At 53.8% G+C, this 17,872-nt stretch overlaps 4 protein-coding genes and 1 pseudogene across 5 annotated transcripts, besides 1 other annotated feature; 1 reads left to right on the forward strand and 4 right to left on the reverse strand.

The window, feature by feature from the left end:
- Positions 1 to 281: 281 nt before the first annotated feature.
- On the forward strand, positions 282 to 1,800 carry NCS57_00423800 (uncharacterized protein; the record flags this gene model as incomplete). Its single annotated transcript, XM_053054207.1, has 2 exons — positions 282 to 629; positions 694 to 1,800. Exons 1-2 carry the CDS (start codon positions 558 to 560, stop codon positions 1,798 to 1,800), a joined length of 1,179 nt encoding a protein of 392 aa, XP_052916367.1. The 5' UTR covers positions 282 to 557.
- A 254-nt stretch (positions 1,801 to 2,054) lies between these two features.
- On the reverse strand, positions 2,055 to 2,873 carry NCS57_00423900 (uncharacterized protein; the record flags this gene model as incomplete). The annotated part of the gene is made up of 1 exon (XM_053054208.1): positions 2,055 to 2,873. The coding sequence occupies one exon, from the start codon at positions 2,871 to 2,873 to the stop codon at positions 2,055 to 2,057; it is 819 nt and encodes a 272-aa protein (XP_052916368.1).
- Positions 2,874 to 3,491: 618 nt separating this feature from the next.
- Positions 3,492 to 5,924, reverse strand: NCS57_00424000 (uncharacterized protein; the record flags this gene model as incomplete). Its single annotated transcript, XM_053054209.1, has 1 exon — positions 3,492 to 5,924. One exon carries the CDS (start codon positions 5,922 to 5,924, stop codon positions 3,492 to 3,494), a length of 2,433 nt encoding a protein of 810 aa, XP_052916369.1.
- Positions 5,925 to 8,793: 2,869 nt separating this feature from the next.
- On the reverse strand, positions 8,794 to 15,342 carry NCS57_00424100 (annotated as a pseudogene). Its single transcript has 5 exons — positions 14,933 to 15,342; positions 11,178 to 14,879; positions 9,254 to 11,129; positions 8,923 to 9,192; positions 8,794 to 8,874 (listed from the first exon to the last, which is right to left on the reverse strand).
- Positions 8,794 to 15,342: a sequence feature.
- An 835-nt stretch (positions 15,343 to 16,177) lies between these two features.
- NCS57_00424200 (ENDO3c domain-containing protein) lies at positions 16,178 to 17,752 on the reverse strand (the record flags this gene model as incomplete). The annotated part of the gene is made up of 1 exon (XM_053054210.1): positions 16,178 to 17,752. The coding sequence occupies exon 1, from the start codon at positions 17,633 to 17,635 to the stop codon at positions 16,178 to 16,180; it is 1,458 nt and encodes a 485-aa protein (XP_052916370.1). The 5' UTR covers positions 17,636 to 17,752.
- Between the last annotated feature and the right edge of the window lie 120 nt (positions 17,753 to 17,872).

Genomic DNA, 17,872 nt, shown 5'->3' on the forward strand with positions numbered 1-17,872 from the left:
CATCTTTATCGATCCCGTCGGCTCCAGGCCGAAACATGTCAACGGGCGCGGACGGCAGCCTACCTAATTTAAGGAACAAAAAGACAGGGGGCGGTTCTGGGCTGACGCAGCTGGGGGAGAGCCTCACAAGATCCGCGTCGGTTGCTGGCAGCGTCGAGGGAATCTGGGTGCTAATTTACAGGGGCTCAGGGGCCGTGCTTCCCCCAAATTTACTGGCGCAGAGCGGGCAGCGGCAGCCAGCCTGCTTGGCGCTGTCTTGTCGCGCGCCAGAAAAGCCGTCACCCTTCAACCTCCACAAACGAACAGCTCAGCAGCTCCAGGCGAAGCTAATTCCACGTCGACGTTATCGCACTGGACACTATCACCAACCTCCTCTCTTGCACTTACGATACGACCTCTGCGCACACGGATCGGGAGTAGACGGATCTTGGCCAGCTTCTACTTGCATACCCTTGTTTCATCCTGAGCGTGCATCTCTGCCGCGTCCTCGTGCCCCATCGCCATCCCTCCCTGTCATCATCACCGTTCGCCCTTATCCTGCTGCGACTTTTGCTACCATGCTCGTCTCCCTCACCGTCGGCAAGGTCGACGCCGGCGTTACCGTCCTTCTGACGCCGGATAAGCGTCTGGTGAGTTCGAATCGCTGTTCTTTCGCTTGTATCTGTTGCTGACACAATGCCTTTGTCCCTGTAGATCGAGTTCCCTTCCATCCTCCTCCCCCCAAACATCTCGTCCGGAAGCATCGTCGACATCAACGTCTCGCAGAACGCGACCAAGGAAGCCGCCGCCGACCGCGCATTCCGCGCCCTCCAAGATCAGATCTACAACTCGTTTGGCGCCTCGGAGCCCGTCACCCCCGTCCTCCGCTGCCGCAATGCCACCCAGACTTCGGTCGTCCTCGAATGGGACCCCATTCAGCTCGCCACCGCCGACCTCATGTCCCTGAGCCTCTACCGAAATGGCCAAAAGGCTGGCAATATCCCCCGTCCGCTTCAGATGCACAGCACCAAGATCAGCGGCCTTGCTGTCGATACCGAGTACACCTTCCACCTGGTCCTGCGCACCAGCGCCGGCACCTTTATCAGCGAGCGCGTGCCCGTGAGGACACACAAGATGACGGATCTGAGCGGTATCACAATCACGACGGGCATTCTGCCAGGCACTACCAAGGAGAACTTGATCAAGGCGGTTGAGCGCATTGGCGCCAAGATTGTTGAGGGTGTTCGCATTGACACGACACACTTTGTCACCACTGAAGGCCGGGGGCAGCAATGGGAGAAGGCTGTCGAGAGCAACATTCCCGTCGTACGTCCCGAATGGGTTGATGCTTGTGAGAAGACCGGTCGTATCCTCGGTGTCACAAAGTTCTACCTCGATGCCATGAAGCCTGGACCCCCGAGCGAAGAGCCTACGCCTCACCCTCCGCCACCCCCTGAGAAGAATGAGAAGAAGGAGGAAAAGGATCTCCCCGCACCACCTGCGCAGAATGGTGAGCAGTCAGCAAAGCCAGAGGAGAAGAAGGAGGAGCAGACGCAAAAGAATGGCGACTCGCAGAGCTCGAGTAGCGAAGACGACGACGTACCCGAGCAAAAGGCCAAGGCAGAGCAGCAGGCGGAGCAAAAGGTGCGGTTCGAGGACAAGGAGGAGAACAAGGTTGCCTTACGGCCGGCCGGCAGCGAGCGAAAGAGTGAGGACAAGGACGACAAGAAGGCCAAGGTAGATGATGAGACTGACGATGATGCCAACGCAAAGACAGCACCGACGCCTGACGGGGCGTCCTTCCAGGAGGTGGAACTATAGACATCTAAAAAGAAGACGTTGTTGGTGGTTTATTTCACGGTTTCAGTTCACCTCTATGAAAGCATGCCTTGATGGATTTCCCCCTCGGATGGCGCATGACAGTTGAGTTGCTTGCTTGCTTGTCTGATATGTCTCTTATACAGATCATGTATGACTACCAATGTTGGCTGGGAAGGTTTCGGGACAGCGAGAGAGCAGATATTATTTGTTTAATCAGTCATGTTTGTGTGTTTTGGTCTTTTACCCTTCAACCTCTATGGCGGAACCTCTTCTCCCTCCCATCCCCAACACTTGCCTCTCTGATCCAGGCTCAACCCCGTGGCGACGCTTACAAGCTTCTCGGCTGCGTATTCGGGGCTGAAGAGCTTGCCTTCCTCCACGCTGTTCCAAAAGCCCTTGCTGAGATCCGTCTTTACTGTTCCTGGGTGATAGGCGACTGAGATGGCCTTGTCACCGCTTCGACCTCGCAGGAAGTTGTCGTAACTCTTGCCCAAGCTGATGACGCCGGCTTTACTCGCCCGGTACGAGAACCAGCCTCCTGAACGGTTATCCGTTGTTGATCCTACACGGGCCGCCATGCTGAGCCATACAGCATGGTCAGGGAGCTGAAGCTCGTCACTCTCGGGGCTTGGAGCGAGCTCTGTCGTCCGCTTGGGGAGAAAGGCGTCAAAGTGCTTTATAAGAAGTAGGGGGCCGACAGTGTTGATGCGGAATTGCTCGAGACTCGCCTCAGCGTCGACCTGACTTGGGTTCTTCTCGGGTCTCAAGATGCCAGGAATGGCGCACGCAAATCGCAGATGATGCTTATCCGTAGGAAACAAATCCGCTGCCTTGGAAGCTGCCTCGCCGAGGGACTTGTCGTCCGTCACGTCGGCGTGGACGATGGAGAGCCTTGAGGCGAGGCTGTCGCTCTTGGGGAGACCCTCGAGGAGAGAAGCCTTGACATCCTTGGGGTCATGGCGGTGACGAGCTGTCGCGAGGATGGGGAGGGACGTCTTTTGGAGGAGGTGACGGGTGAGGGCGTAGCCTATGCCACGGGTTGAGGGGGAGACCAAGATCCAGGGTTTGCTCATGATGAAGCTCAGTTACTTTTGCGTGCAGCTATAGAAAGATTGATGAAGAGTTGGAATTGGTATTGATAGAGTGTTGATTTTCTTTTTTCAAGAGGTGTCTCAACTCCATGGCTCATCGATGATGCGTATACCCTCAACTCCCACGATCGACGTCATGCAAGGAATCTACTCAGATCTCAGACAGCATCCGCCACGGGCCCCGATCGATGCGTTAGCGCGTCAATCCGAAATAGGAAAGACAGGAAACCGTTTGAGATTTGAACCGTGTCATTGAAAATAGAGTTGAGAAACGTTCAAGGGTGAGGCGTTTGGATTAAATGAGAGGTTATTGCCATGAAAAAGGCTTCATTTTCTTGTACATGTGTGTATATATTTATTAAGGAAAAATACATGGGTTTTGAAGGATTGAATACATGATAAGGATAACAAGAACCCTCTAGACTCGTCATGACAGCCGTTAGCTAGGAAATATTGTCTGGTGCAGAGACAGATATAATGCTGAAGTCGACATCAACATTGTGAAAACAAAACCTGAAAGATCAAACGCTCAAGAGATAAACCAAACCAACCCCCTTATAAGCCCTCCCATCACAAATACCTTTCCCTTGGATATCAATATCAAACCGCGAATGCGTGCAGCCCGTCCTGTTCCATGCCGAGCGACCTGGCCTCAAAGCTCAGTCGCGATCGTCCAGCTAGCTCCCTCATCAGCGGCTCGATCGTGTCAAATCCACTCATGTCATCGCTCACGTTTCCTGCCTCCAGCTCCTCCTTTGTCCTGACCAGCTGCTCCAGGAACTCTCGCTCCGACGTGCCTCCTGGTCGAGCCAGCATCCGGCCTCGGCTGGTTTGACGTGATGGCCTTCCCTGAGGGCTGCGCTGACGGGGTAGCTCCTCGTCAGAGACCCAGCCTTGGGCGCGTCGGGGTTGTTGGTCCTCGTGGACGTTGGCTAGGGTACGGTTTAGGTTGTCGAGGACGGGCACGAGTGCTCGTAGCCATACGTCGCCGTTGCGTTCCAGTCGACGGACTCTTCGCTCCATCTCTCGAATTCGATACTCGCGGTACGCCTCGTAGCGGCGTAGGACCTCCTTCTCCATCATGGGGACCTTGTTCTCCTCGGTTTCCTCCTTCGTCATGACCAGCTTCCTCGCCTTTGATCGGGGGCTCATCGCCCTGGCCTCTCGAACCTTACGCTCCTGCTCTCGAGCTGCGTTCCACTCTCGTCGTCGTGAGAGTGAAGTTCGGTCGTACCCCGTCTTCTTGTGGGCTGGTGATCCATGCGCAGACTGGGGAGGGGTTGGATTGCTTGAACTCTCCACGTATGGTCGAGGTGGTGAAGTAGTGCTGCTGGACAGATCCTCCTGCGCAGCTTTTGAAGGTGTCTTTGGTACAGTCTTGGGCTCTGATTTTGAAGGCTCTGTCGTCTCCTTTGATTCAGGTTCAGGTTGATCTCGAGCTTTATCAGGAAGTTTTGATGATGGCGGCGGCGATGGCTTGACATTTGCCACAACCATGATGGGACATATGCTCTGTCGTTGTGGTGACCTCACAGGTACCGGTGGAGGCTTCTCCGTGTCCTCCTCGTTTGATATCTCTTTTGCCTTGTCCTGATCACTCTCTGGCATGATCTCCGTCGTAACGATCAACTGGCTCTGACGCTTGATGCGTTGCGCCTCCATGTCCTTGCGCTTCTTGTCCCGGACCTTTTCACGGCGACTCTGTGTCGACTTGACTGAAGGAGTAGGTGAGTTTTCATCCTTTGTTGCTTGTTTCTTGGGCTTCTCGGGCTTCTCTCTCGAGTTTCCCAGCGGGCTGGTGGTGATGACCGTTACTGGAGTCTCCTCCGTCTTCTTGGTTGACGATCGTATCCGGGACTCCTTTACTGCAACAGGCTTTGCCTCGACTGTCTTGGCCTCTGCAACAATTGGGTCGTTTTCGCTTGTTGTCATGATGCTCTTGGAGAGTGACTGAGATCCCTCCTTGGAAGGGGGTCTGTTAAATGAGAGAGGAGCTGGATGAGCTTCGGTTGGCTGAGACATCATGGCATCGATAGATGACGTCCCTGGATGCACAAAGCGACCGCCCGTCATGCTGGTGTTTCGCGATGGGAGATTGTCTCGCCTATTCGAATTTGTCGGCGTCGAAGTTGACTGATCGTAGTCGTGAAACTCCCGAGATTGCTCATTGGACTGTTTGACCTGATCCGGCGACAACACTCTCGGCGGCGTCGCTGGGATATAGACGTTAAAGTACTCGGACGTGTCTCCGTGGCTGCTGCTATTAATAGCGCCAGGGGAGTATGCTCTTCCCAGGGTGGTGCTCTGAGGTCTCTGGTGGTTTACCGATGCGGGACTCTGCGACGAGGCAGGACTGGTTGAGGATGACTCCCGATCCTCCGTGACAGTCCGGAGCACCGTGACAACGCCCTTGTCGTTGAGCACAGCCCTCGTAGGGGCGTATCTCGACGTGAGCGGCTTGACACTGCGGTGCTGATAGACGGGATACTGCGACCTGGGGGTCCGGCCAAAGGGTGAGGCGTCGAGCGGGATGGAGATGGCGATATGCCGGTGCCCGCCTATGGTGATGCCCGAGACTGCAGAGTCCGGGAGCCGGATGGTCTGTGTCTTGGAGAGGGATCTGCTGCTCCTCCTCCTGCCCAGCTTGCGCAGCCTGTACCAGCGGCCCCTGTCCTCGTCGCTGATGTCGTCGGGGATGGACATGAAGTTGCCCGACGGCGGCGCGTGGTTCCTCAGAAAGTCGATCAGCTCCGCAAGCCCATCCTGCCGGTCTTCAGGGTCTTGCTGGTCCAGGAGGGTGTCGTCGTGGAATTCAACGTCCTGGCTGGGCCGGGTGAGCAGGTTGGAGGCTGACTTTGCCCTAGGCCGGGTACGTGCCGCTGGCGTTGTCGAGCTGAGCTGCGGCTGAGACTGATGTTGCTGCTGCTGAGGAGGCTTCGAGGTGTAGGATGACACGGTTGTGCGAGGAGGATAGCTGCCGCCATTGCCCGACGTGACAGAAACCTCGCGGTTGACGCCAATAGTTTGAGCCATGCCGGGCCACTACTAATACGAGAGACACACGCCCAGCGGCCAAAGAGCTATGTGCCTCGCCCAAAAAGACTTGTTCCCAGTTCCTTTGCACAGCTATGGTGCACTTGCATCCATGAGAAGGAGAGGAGAAAGAAGCCCTGTCTCAGTCAGTATGCGGAAACCCGTGAATCTCGTCACCGGTTCTTTCTTGCCTCTTTGTGCGTCCAGTGTCACCGTCCGTCCCCTCGGGGCTTTTCTTTTCGCATGCAGTGTTATACTTGTACTCCTCCCTCCGGTGGGTGAAGGCCGTCAAGGGCCGGGAGGGAGGAACTGGATGACAAGAGAGAGACACGGCTGGTTGCAGGAGGCAGCAAGTAGCATCACAGTACAACAGCTCTCTAACGATCAAAGTCAGCCACGGGGTTTGAGCACTGTGAGAGACGAGATCAGGTCAAGTGGGATGGGATGTAAGTTGGTGATGTGTCGAAAGTTTGGTGTTGAGGGAAGAAATCAGGTTTGCAAGGACACAGACCCCGGGGGCGGCGCCTCATCATCGAGCTCTCTCTTTCTCCCTCTCCCTCCCAAGCAGCCTCTTTTTTTGCGCAAGCCCCAGCCAGGGCTCTCTTTTAAGTCAGTGAGGTCTCAGTGCCATGCCGTCACCAAGCTTGGCCGCCCCATCCATGTCCTAGGAGCGCCACCCTTGATCGAGAAAGGGAGGGGGGCCAAGTGCCGCTACCAGTTGGACGGCGTTGTCCCCTTTGGCTCGGAAGGGGGGGAGGGCCCGTTGATGGAGGCCGGTAGAAACGCTGGGAAATGGCCCTGAGCTAGCCACAAGTCATGGTGCCGCAGCCGTAATTGCGACTCTGACGACAGCACGGATCCAGCCCATCGGGTTGTCGCTGTAACCTGGTGACCACAAAAGATCGACGCCGCGCGGCGGGTACCCCATCGTTCTGTCGTCTCTCTCTCATTCAACTCTCAGATTTGATACTGGAGATCTCATTTCCAGCCCCGTGGCTAGCTCGCTTTCTTTTTCCTCTTGCTCCCCTCCTCTCTACCTGCAGCTGTGGCAGTGACAGCATATCCGCCCACGTACATCAAGTCCTCGCAGTCCAACCTCCCTGCGAGAAAAAGAAACGAAGGAACAATAAAAAGTAAAGCCGCGTCCAGCGCATTGAGGGTCCGAGAGGGTCCCCGGAAGTGGAAGCGGACAGGGATCCCGGATCGTAGACGAGAGGACGAGAGGGTCGCGTCTTGGTTGGAGCTCACTCCCCGTCGAGATCCAGGGCCACCCATCCCATCGTCAGTGCTCGCAGTAGCTCTGTTGTCTGTCGTCACATTGTGTGCCGTCTTTGTGCTTTGTGTTCCCCCAACCTCCCTGATGGTTGGACGGGATGACATTCTCTCGCCCATACCACCAACGAGTGCTTCTCACCCCAACCAAAGCACAACCAACTCTCCTCCTTTCAGCTCGCCCGAGGCTCTTTTCAGGAACGCCGCACGCGTCAGGCACAGCAAGCTCGGTCCAATCTCCAGCTGTGCTCTTCCGCCCACACCCCAGCCCCAAGGTCCCCCAGGCGCAAATGCTCCACGGCCAGAGGCCCTTCCGAGCGCCACCGCTGATCTGCCCTGCAGAGCACCGTTAGTGCCCTGACCAAAGCCAGGTTTTGCCAGCCAGGGCTCTCGATTGTTCGGCTTGTGAGTTGGGTGATCAACTCTCTTTCTTTTCAGGCCTGCCATGTTGCGTCTTGGCATCTGAGCTGGACTCTTCAACGCATGTCGTAAACAGTTGTGATCGTCAGAGCCTGCTTTGCTTGCTGGCATATGCTGTGAGACTTGCTCTTCCTCTCCCCGTCTGCGCCCGGTGAACGACGGGTTGTTGCCAGGTTGATGCCGATATTGAAAGACCCCCTTGTCCCTGTATCGTACCTGTGATAGAAGACCCCTGCTCGCTTCCATTACATCGCGCCCTGGATGGACCAGGACCCTACCTCGCACCCCAACTACCGGATCCTTCCTTTTAGCGAGAAAGTCTGCCCATGGGCAAACAAAATCGCCTCATTCGCCGGGGCGTTCGTGTTTCAATTTGCGGAATAGAGTTTGGACGACTTGACAATTCTCCGGTCCGTGATGATGTTTTTGGGACGAGAGTGTTTTGAAACACCAACTCGGTGCGCATTCACGGCTTAACAATACATTTGGTCTAAGGATTAGAGAACGGTTAGAGCCCGCTTTGTTGAGCCTCTATTCTAACTTGGATGTTTTCCTTCTTCTAAAATTACCATTTCACAGTAAAATGAAGATATCTTAATGAGCATTCGCTAAGGATACCCTCAGTGGCATGTCAAATTGCCAGGTTGGTGACCACCCGAGTCGGACCCCGTGAGCACAGTCATGTCACGTGACACACACCAAACATCACGCTCCCGAGTCTGGACGTGCATCCAATGTTGAACAGATGGAAATAACGGTCAAGCATTGTTCTGCTTGAGTCTAGCCAGACCCGGCCGTAAAGAGCAAGTCGACTGTTGCTCAAGTCTCACCTTGGGCCTCGAGACTGGTCGAGATATGTCCCGACCACGCCCCCATTAACAATTGCCCGAGATGAGCATCCTAGTTCCCCCTTGCATGACTCTCATGGCTCGCACGCAAGTATCCTCGCGCCGCCAATTTTCTTTTGTTAAAAACTGCAAGTCATCCATCCGCCCATATCCGAGATCCAACCTCTCGGTGTTCCTGCGTAGCCCCAACGGTGAATCACCTATCTCGCATTGTCTTCTGCAATTATGCCTCTCCTAAAATGCCCCAAATGCCCTCAACGCCTTTGAATGCAGCATGCCAAGTATCCCGTATGCATATAGTACAAAATGTGGTCCATCTATCTAACCCTTTACCGTCTCTTGGGAACAAAGAGGCTTGGCTTCCCCTTCTTCCGGGGTCCAGGTTGCGGCAGAGGTGGCCGAATCGGCTGCTACAAACGGTCAGCGAAGTACTTAATCCATCAAAGCAACTGACATACCTTTTTACTGTCGTTCTGTTCCTGGTAGGGCGTCGATCCACTCGATGTCGTCGTCGGATTCGAGGGTCCCGTCGGAATCCTCGGCCCCGTTGGTATCTTGGGACCTGTTGGTATCGAAGGACCAGTTGGCGCCATCGGGGGCGGTCGTTCTGGAGGCGTCAAGCCCATGACTGACATGGCCGAGGGATCTGTTGGAGGCTTGGGTGGCCGATGTGGTCTTTGACCAAACTTGCCCAGGAGCCCTCCGCCTCGTGCTTTGTCGCTCGCTATCTGTGCGGGTGTTAGATTGATCTGGTCTGTTGATCACTTTTGGCGGTGTTGGTTGACATACTCTCTTTGTCACGGGTTGATGGGGCTCTGGTCCATCGTGCGACCGTTTCTTTGTTTCCCCTGGGGGCTTACCCGCCGACGATGTGTGTATGACTGGAGGCCCACCAGAGCGTGGGACAACTTCAGTTCTCTCAATTCCACCAAGGCCTGGAATGTGTGGCGCTGGGGCAGGTTGCTGCCCTGCTGCAACAATTGGCGAGTTCGATCGTGATGAAGGAAGTGAGGACGTTCTCGAGGGGGCATCACGCATGACAAGGTCATTGTCCTGAGCCTTCTGTGGCACAGAAGAACTCGCTCCGGTTTGGGGAGGCGGAGGTAAGTAAGCGCCTGGCTTGGCCTTCTCGAGAGGTCTTCGGAACATGTTCAGAATATCGCCCTTGGTATACCGATCTCGTGCCTGAGCATCTTCGATAAGCTTCCGCCAGAACTCGCCTTGCACAAGTGCTCGGGAGTCACCGAGAATCCAAAGTGACGACTTGGCACGTGTAAGACCGACGTTCATACGTCGAATGTCAGTCATGAAACCGATACCTCCTGTTGAGCTGGCTCGGACACACGAGAAGATAATAATCTCGCACTCTCGACCTTGGAAAGCATCGGTCGTGTTGAACTCGATGATATTTGTGATCGCCTCACCGTACCGTGACCGGAACCGGTTGCGAAGCTCATAGAGCTGTGCCTTGTAGGGAGTGATGATACCAATCTTGCCAGTCAAGTCACACTGTTGGTACTCTTTGCTGAATCGATCGTACAGCTGCATAGCAACGTCCAACTCCTTGGTGTTGACCAAGGACTGGCCTCTATGGCCTCGTTCTTGAACACCCTGGACATCAAAGAAGCGGTAAGGGCCAAGCAGCGCGCTCTTGTGCCATGGCTGCTGTCGAAGCTCGTGCATGTTCTGGCCATCCGCGAGTTGTCCTTCGTAGAACTCGCGACTGGGGAACATGCTGATCTCGGGATGCATACGGTACTGCATATCAAGGAGATGCACAGACTTGGGGTGGTTCTGCTGCATTCGAACGAACAGACTCTGGTCGTATCCGAACTTGGCTGCTGACTGTGAAAGGACTGTAGGTGGAAGCTGCTTGGGATCTCCAACGAGGATACACTTGCAGCATCCATACTTGAGGGGGATTAGAGCACTCAGCTCCACACACTGGGCAGCTTCGTCGATAATGACGGTCTCGAACTCGACATCAAGGTTTCGGAACATCTCGTGACCACTTCCACTCAGAGTAGCGCAAAGGACCTGGGCAGAATTGAGGATCTCCTGCTGGACCTGGCGTCGACGCAACTCCATCTCTCGAGCAACCGAGTTGCCACTACTCTTGTCCGCGTCAATCTGCTTGCCGATCGACATCTGGCGTCGTTTGAGCTCCTCAAATTCTCGAGAGAGCCTATTGTAGAGACCTCGATCATCCCCGTCTCTTGATGCCTCGAGGCGAGGTCTTAGGAGCGAGAGTTCTTCCTTGATCTTGCCAGCATCTTCATGAAGCTTGTCGCGGTCAGCCTTGGCCTTGTCCTTGGTGCCGTCACCTTCTAAGCGGGCCTTGACGAGTTCATCGAGGGTAACGTCTTTCACAGCAGCATTGATGGCATCACTTCTGCCAAGTCGAATGACATTGATGTTGCGAGTCTTGCCCGAGATCGTCTTGACGCCAGATTTCAATCGCAGCACCAACTCGTCCACGGCGGCGTTACTGGGGGCGCACACAAGAAGCTTCTTAGAACGAGCTTGGTTGTTGGCGGTAGGTGCTCCGTTTGGTCGTAGGGGCACGCCCACGGGAACGCCCGTATTGTTCATTTGGCTGAGCTGCTCTGAGAGAAGGGTGCCAACCATGGCCACGATGGTTTTGGTCTTTCCAGTTCCAGGAGGACTGGCAATGTTAGCGTTATCAACTTCTATGGAAATCACAAGAACTCACCCCTGGATCAGTGTAAAACCGTCATTGTCATGGGCACCGAGAACCGCCATAGCTTGTCCGCGGTTCAGGGAGAAGTTGTCCATGCAGCTGGACACCTTTTCCTCGCCATAGCGAAGAATAGGAGATGGTTCGGCGTTCAAGATCTCATCCATCAGGTCGTAGTACTGCAGACTCTCCAACGCAGCGTACTCTCGCTCGATAGTGGTCATGTTTGTGATCTTGACGCCATACACACTAACGTTGGGGGTCAGGACCTGTGTCATGGGGTTGTTTCGAGACGCCACCCGGTAAGTGACCTCGATCATCTCCTTCTTGTATGTAATGCGATGAACCCTGGCTAGACAGTGTCGAGCGGTCTGCTCGGTCAGGGGATTCTCTGCCTCAGATACGAGTAGAATGTCGCCCTCCGACACACCCCGATCCTTGTTCTGGACGACAGGCATGGTGAATGTCGCCTCCAGATAGCTATCGACACTTGCACGACTAGCAATCTTCATACCAAAGGGTTGAGCCGTTATCTCGTCCTTGGAAGTGACAAAGGAGCGCCAGGCTTCGGATGCCAGCAACGGGAAGAATGTATCCTGGTATGATCTGGGGTTGGAGTACTTGGTCGCAACCTCGGATGCTTTTGGACCGTTCGGTGGGTCATTGCCTGTGTGGAAGATGTCCCAGGCCAGGATGGTGTTGTGCAGTCGATCCATGGGAGGGATCAACCGAGCTCTCATCTCCTTGACAGATCTTTGCTGTCTTACCTTCTTGACGGGCTTACGGAGTTTGTCACGGAGCGCCTGCAGACGGCGCTTCTCGGCCTCATCAAGAGTCTTCTGGCCTCCAGTGCTGAGAGCCGCGAGCTCGTTGTCAGCATCAGACTCATCCTCTTCTTCTGACTCCTCATCCGAGCTATTAACCATGATGTCGCTTCTTCCATGATCCTTGCCGCTAAGACCAAGGCCAAGTAGACCAGAACCCTCGCCGGGGACAATCTCCCCTCGAAGGGCCTTGGCTCGCGCGATAGCCTCTGCATCACGCTTCATCTTTTCGGCCTTCGCTCTCTGTCTGCTTTCCTTCAGTGCAGAGATAGCCTTGAGATCAGGTCCCTTGGGCTTGGGCTTGACCTTGAGCATGGCCTTGGCCTTTGCCTTGGCCTGTTGTGCCTCAAGCTGCTTAAGAATAGGGCTGTCGATAGAGCTACTAAGCTCAAGCACATCGTCCCGGTTTGATCTGGAGGACGGTGTGGTAATTGTTCCTGTGGACGAAGTACCCGACTTCGACCAAGCATCAAGCCTGCTCTGTTTCTTGACCTTGTCCTTGGTTTTCTGTGCCGACTGTTCCACTATGCCCAGTTGGTAAATCTGAACCTCTTCATCAGTCTGCCCCAGAGCCTGCAAAAGCTCGGCCCGCTGTTGATCTGTCATGTTTGTGGTTCTAACATATTTGCCAGGTATGCTGGTCGGCAGACAGGCATCAGTGATGAGCTTACGGGAGGCCGGGTTGATCTCATGGCCGTTCTCTCGAAGACGGGTGAGAATTTTGCACAGGACTCGGACTGTGACGTCGACGAGCCACCTATCTTTAAGTCGGATCATGTTTTCCATGCCGCCAAAGTGCTGTTTTGCTGGCACAAGGATCTGGGACATGGTATCCTGCTCACTCTTGCCTAGAGCTTTGGAAATGGCGGAAGTGATGAGACCGTCTTCTGCGACAAGAGCTTCAGCAAGCTCCATGATTTCTCTGCAGAACTCTGTCATGGTGGCATTTTGAATGTATCGAGACCAGCCTTCGATGTTCCTGCAGGCAGTCGACACGAACCGCCATTGCTCGCTCCACCAACGTAGAACCTTTGCTGCCGACATTGGCTCAAGAGTCTTGACTCGGAGGACACCAGAAATAGGGTCTGTCAAACCACGGAGGATATCTCGACTCATGTTGAGAATAGGTCTGATAGGACCCCAAGGATTCGGGGGCTTCAGGATCCGCTCCAATGCCCACACTATGGACGAAAGGGTTTGATCAGGATGCAGCTGCGACATTTGCTCGAAGGCGCTGCTTCGAGACAGCTCCCCAGTCCAGCTTTTCAACAGTTCAGAAGCTGCCTCGGCGAGATCCGACTCTCCATGGGTGGAAAGGCCGATGGTGCCCTGGAAAGCATGACGGTCGTTGAACAGCGTGTTGAGATCCGTGGCGTCGAGTTCAGAAACTCGTCCAAGGAGGTTCCCAAGAACCTCCACGGTTCCGGTAAGAGCCTTATTGAACTGTTTGCTAGACTCGCCCAAGTTGGTGCCGCTCTTTAGCGCTCTCACTTGTTCGACACCAATCAAGGGTTCGAGAGAGAGCACAATGTCTCTTGCTAGATCGATTTGCTCGGATGACAGATCAAACATTTCGACGACGCCTTGCCAGAAAACCTTGGAGTCTCTTGTTACTGCGGACTGAAGCTGCTTTCCTTCAAGGCAGGCAATGTACTCCTCTGCAAAGATCTTCATGTCCAGCTTCATGGCAGTTGACATAACCTTCTTGGCTGCGTTGGCCACTTGGAAAGTCTGCCAGCCCTCCCGGTCTGGGCCAGGAGCACGCAGATTTCTCAAGATAAGATCCTTGTACTTCATGACCAGATTAAATGCAGCACTGGCGTAGAGGTGCGTGGTTCCAGCACCGATCTTGGTGTCCTGGTCGAGGAAAGTCGTCATAGTGAATTGCAAGGCATCAAAGCCAGCACGTATGCAAGCAGCCCTGCCCGGCTCTCCAATTGACTGATCCTTGGCCAGTGACTCAAAGAGGGTATGCATCAAGACCTCACAGGCATCATACCTTCGATCTCGATTAAGCGATTGCAACCAAGGGTCAACCCAGGAGGTGGGAAACGGCACAAGAGAGGAATTTGTGTCGAATCCAGTCCAGCAATCTTCCAGAGACTGACGGAGCAAGTTCTTGTAGACTGGGCTCGCGAAGAGCAGATCTGCAATCACATTGGGTCTTGCGTCACCAATTACGTCCCAGAAGGCTGTTGGCGCCTTCTTGAGAAAGCCGCTCAAGACGATGATGGTAATAACCAGGACGCCCTCTGCAGGGCAGGATTGAATGTGGCTGAAGAGCAGGTCGTAGATGTTGAAACTTCCTGGCTTTAGCTCCAGGCTTCGGAGACGTTGAAGTATGACATCGGCAGTGAGTGTTCTGAGAATTTCATTGAACCCTTGCCAGAATTGCTCAATCTCGGGCCACGCTTCTGGCGCCTGGGCGTCCTTTCGGCTGATGTCGTCAATGGCCCAACTGAGTCCTCCGCTGACAGCCCAGTCGAACTGCTCCAAGGACATGGCGTTGCTGTCAAGGTTCTGAAAGTTCTGTGTTGCCCACTTGCGGCGATCTTGGTTCCTTTGGTCAAAAATGAAGTATGTCATTCCTGGCAAAGGGTCCTTCGTTCCGAGCTTGAGGCCACTCTTGCCTTGCAATCGCTGAAAGACGAATTGAAATGTCGCCCGTCGGTCTGGCTGTGCCATGTACGGCATGCAGCATAGAGCTTCATAGACGGATATGTGAACCTCGGTCAAGTGCTCTCCAAGCTGCGACTTTTTGAATGCAGCACCAGTGGTATTCACGATCCTCTCGATAAACTCTTTGGCCCATACGAGGTTTTTATCGATGCGAGCGACGTCTATGTTCTCGAGCATTTCCCGAATCTCGGCGACAACTTCTTCGTTCCATCGTCTGAAATTGTTAACAAGGAAAAGTGCCATGCCTTGGCGCAAAGGTAAACTTACTCCTGGAATTGCTGGAGAACATCCTTGCGCTTCATGTGCCAGTTGAAGACGCATTCGGGGCAGTACTTGAGGATGTGATTGAGCCTGTCGGCAAGTTCGTCTCCCCATTTCCCCTGGCTCTGCTTGTCAAAGGCAAAGATCAAGCAGTTCCAATATGTGACTTTGAGACGCTCGTTCCCCTCCTCAATGCGACTCTTCTTCTCTTCTTGTGATATGGTCGAGTCGGGATCGTCGAGGAGTTTGTAGTTCTCGTAGTCATCGTCGCTGATTCGGGGGCAAAGCAGATGGCACTCCTTGGGGAACTTTTGGATCTTCTCGTACCACTGACTGAGCTCCTCATGTATGTCCATATTGTGCGACGTGTCTGGGTAAACGCATCTCTCGATTTCGCGGCCAAAGTGGGGTATCGGACTGATGTCGACAACAAGGTTGGATCATGGAGGATCTCGGGAGGTGCGGTAGGCAGCGACGTCTCGATGCGGGCGGAGGCGCGGATCGGGTTGATGAAAGAAGGAACGAAAGTGGACAAAGCTGAGGTAACGATCGAAGGTGAGAGGATGTTGTAGGTGGAAAGGTTGATTGATGATGTTGAAGGTGGAATTTATCAGGTAGGTAGGTTGGTGGTTGCTGGGTCACTTTTCGCCCTGAGGACTAAAGATCATCAGGGCCGCAGCACAGCAGCAGCAGCGGCAGTTAGAGGGAAGGAACGAATCTAGTGGAGTTAGATAAGCAGATAGATAAAACATGAACACAATGAGGCCCTACCAACAGTCTTTGTTTTGCAGCAGGCAGTCAGCCTGCAATGGAGGTCCTCCGAGAACAGGCTTTGAAAATAAATGTAGTTAGGTTGAAGCTCCAGATGGCCTTGCCTTGGCTCTGACGCGCCTTGTAGCCGCGTTCTTGCAGGGGTTTTAATGAAATGAGTGGGGCAGCCGTCGCTGGGGAGCGGTTGATGTTCGGCCAAGTGCAAGTGAATCTTGGATCTCAACAACCTTGATTCCATTGCATCGAAACTCGAATCAATGCTCATGTCTTGTTACATAGTAGGCTAGCTAACTAATTCCTTCTTAACATTTGCGAGAACAGTTTAACAAACGTTTCTTCTTCATGCTGACTCGCAACACTCGTTTGGCTTCCCTGTGGCTGAGACTAGGCGTTATTCACCATCACCTTCACTCATCCAACGCAGGATCCAACAATTAATTTTCACATCTATCGTACATATATACAGGCCAATATAAAACATTAGTCGCTATCCTCGTCCTTTATCTGTTTCTTCTTTGCCGCTGCGTGCTGTCTCTTCCCCGTTCTCTCGACGAGTCCTTCGAGGGGACACTCTTCATTGTTCCACTCCTCACTCCCCTCACTTGTGTTAGCTCTGCATCGTATGCAGTTTCGCCCATGCTGGACAAAGAGCTTATGCAGCCCGTACTTAAGATGATTCGGTATTCGCACTTCCAGATGGCTAAACGTCTGGTCCCGCGTGGCTTTGGGCGGCATCCATTTCAGCCACCCGGTAAGCCGGTGAACGTGTGTGTCGACGGCAAAGCTGGGCTGCTGGAGACAGAACAGGATGACACAGGATGCTGTCTTGACGCCGATACCGGGAAACTTGGTCAATGTCTGCATCGCTTCATCGGGGTGCATTCCGTGAATGTGATCCAGTGAGAGGATATCCTGTTCCGTCTTCAAGATCTCTAGGTCCTTTTGACCCTGGGTCTTGCCATCAGCCTTGACAACCCCGGATATCTTGCCTGACTTCTTCTCCTGAATGAAAGCGTCTCGTCGCTTCACATTCTCCTCATGAACCAACTCCAATATTGCTTTGATGTCTTTTCCCTTGACCTGCGCCAAACCACCTGTTTTGATCGCTTCGACAATGGTTGTCAAGGGAGCTGTTCTGACCTTATTCCAGTCAACGCTCCCTTTACCAATCCCTTCATCGACAGTGCCAAAAGTGCTCACTAGCCCTCTGAAGGCGGCACTCGAGTTTCGATTGGAAGTGTTTGCGCTGAGGCGGGTCCGGATCAGAGCATCGAGAACTGAAGGAACCTCTCCACACCCTGATACCTCCAATGACGGCGCCGGTATCTTGTCGGGTGCCTTAGCTTCGCCATGAATAGAAGCAAGTCTGCGATAGACTTCTTCGCACTCTCCTGCTGAAGGAGCTGTCCATTTGGGAAAGGGGGTGATGCCAGGTGTGAGTCCATAGGGATTATCCTTGGTCTTTTTGACAGGCTTTAGAGCTGGAATCTCTGGTGCAGCCTCGGCATCCTCATATTCATCTTTTACCTCCCTCTTCACAGCTGATTGCTTGCTTGGCCTCTTGGTGGGCTTCTTTGCGTCGAGGTCATCGTCAGACTCAAAATACGAGGACTTGGCAGCAGATCGCCTCGGTCGCAATGATCTTCGAGTCACCACTTCTCCATCTGCGGGTTCCGGCTTGACCGTTGGCTCCACGAGTGGTTTGGACTCCGGGGAACCGTTCTCAAGTTTGACGTGTTCGACTATCCCATCCGCGACCTTTGTTGACGTGGCATCCTCTTGGTGGTTCCTTCGGAATGGACGGACAGGGCCCAGATTGTGTGGCAACTCCTCTGCTTCGTCGTCGGACGGGCCAGCGACCTTGGTCTTCTGTCTTTTGGGCACTAATTTGTCTGTGGTACTCGCGGCCGCCCGCTTTCGTAGTGTACGTGTTGTCATGGCGAGTTGAGCAAGGTAAGTGAAGGTGCAAACAATACCAGCGACTAGTGGCGTTTTTTGGTGGTTGAGATTCTGAAGTTGGTAACCCCAATTAGGTAATGTCGAGAGACGTTTGACAGCAACCAAGAGCAAGACCTTGTTCATGACAAGAGTTGTTTGTAATTAAAATGTCCCTCGGTCCTGATTTAAGTGATTATTTTCTAAGTTCTCGACTACATTGCTGCGCTCTGGCATTTC

Source organism: Fusarium keratoplasticum, chromosome 3 (genome assembly GCF_025433545.1).
Source record: "Fusarium keratoplasticum isolate Fu6.1 chromosome 3, whole genome shotgun sequence".
Classification (NCBI taxonomy): Eukaryota; Fungi; Ascomycota; class Sordariomycetes; order Hypocreales; family Nectriaceae; genus Fusarium; species Fusarium keratoplasticum.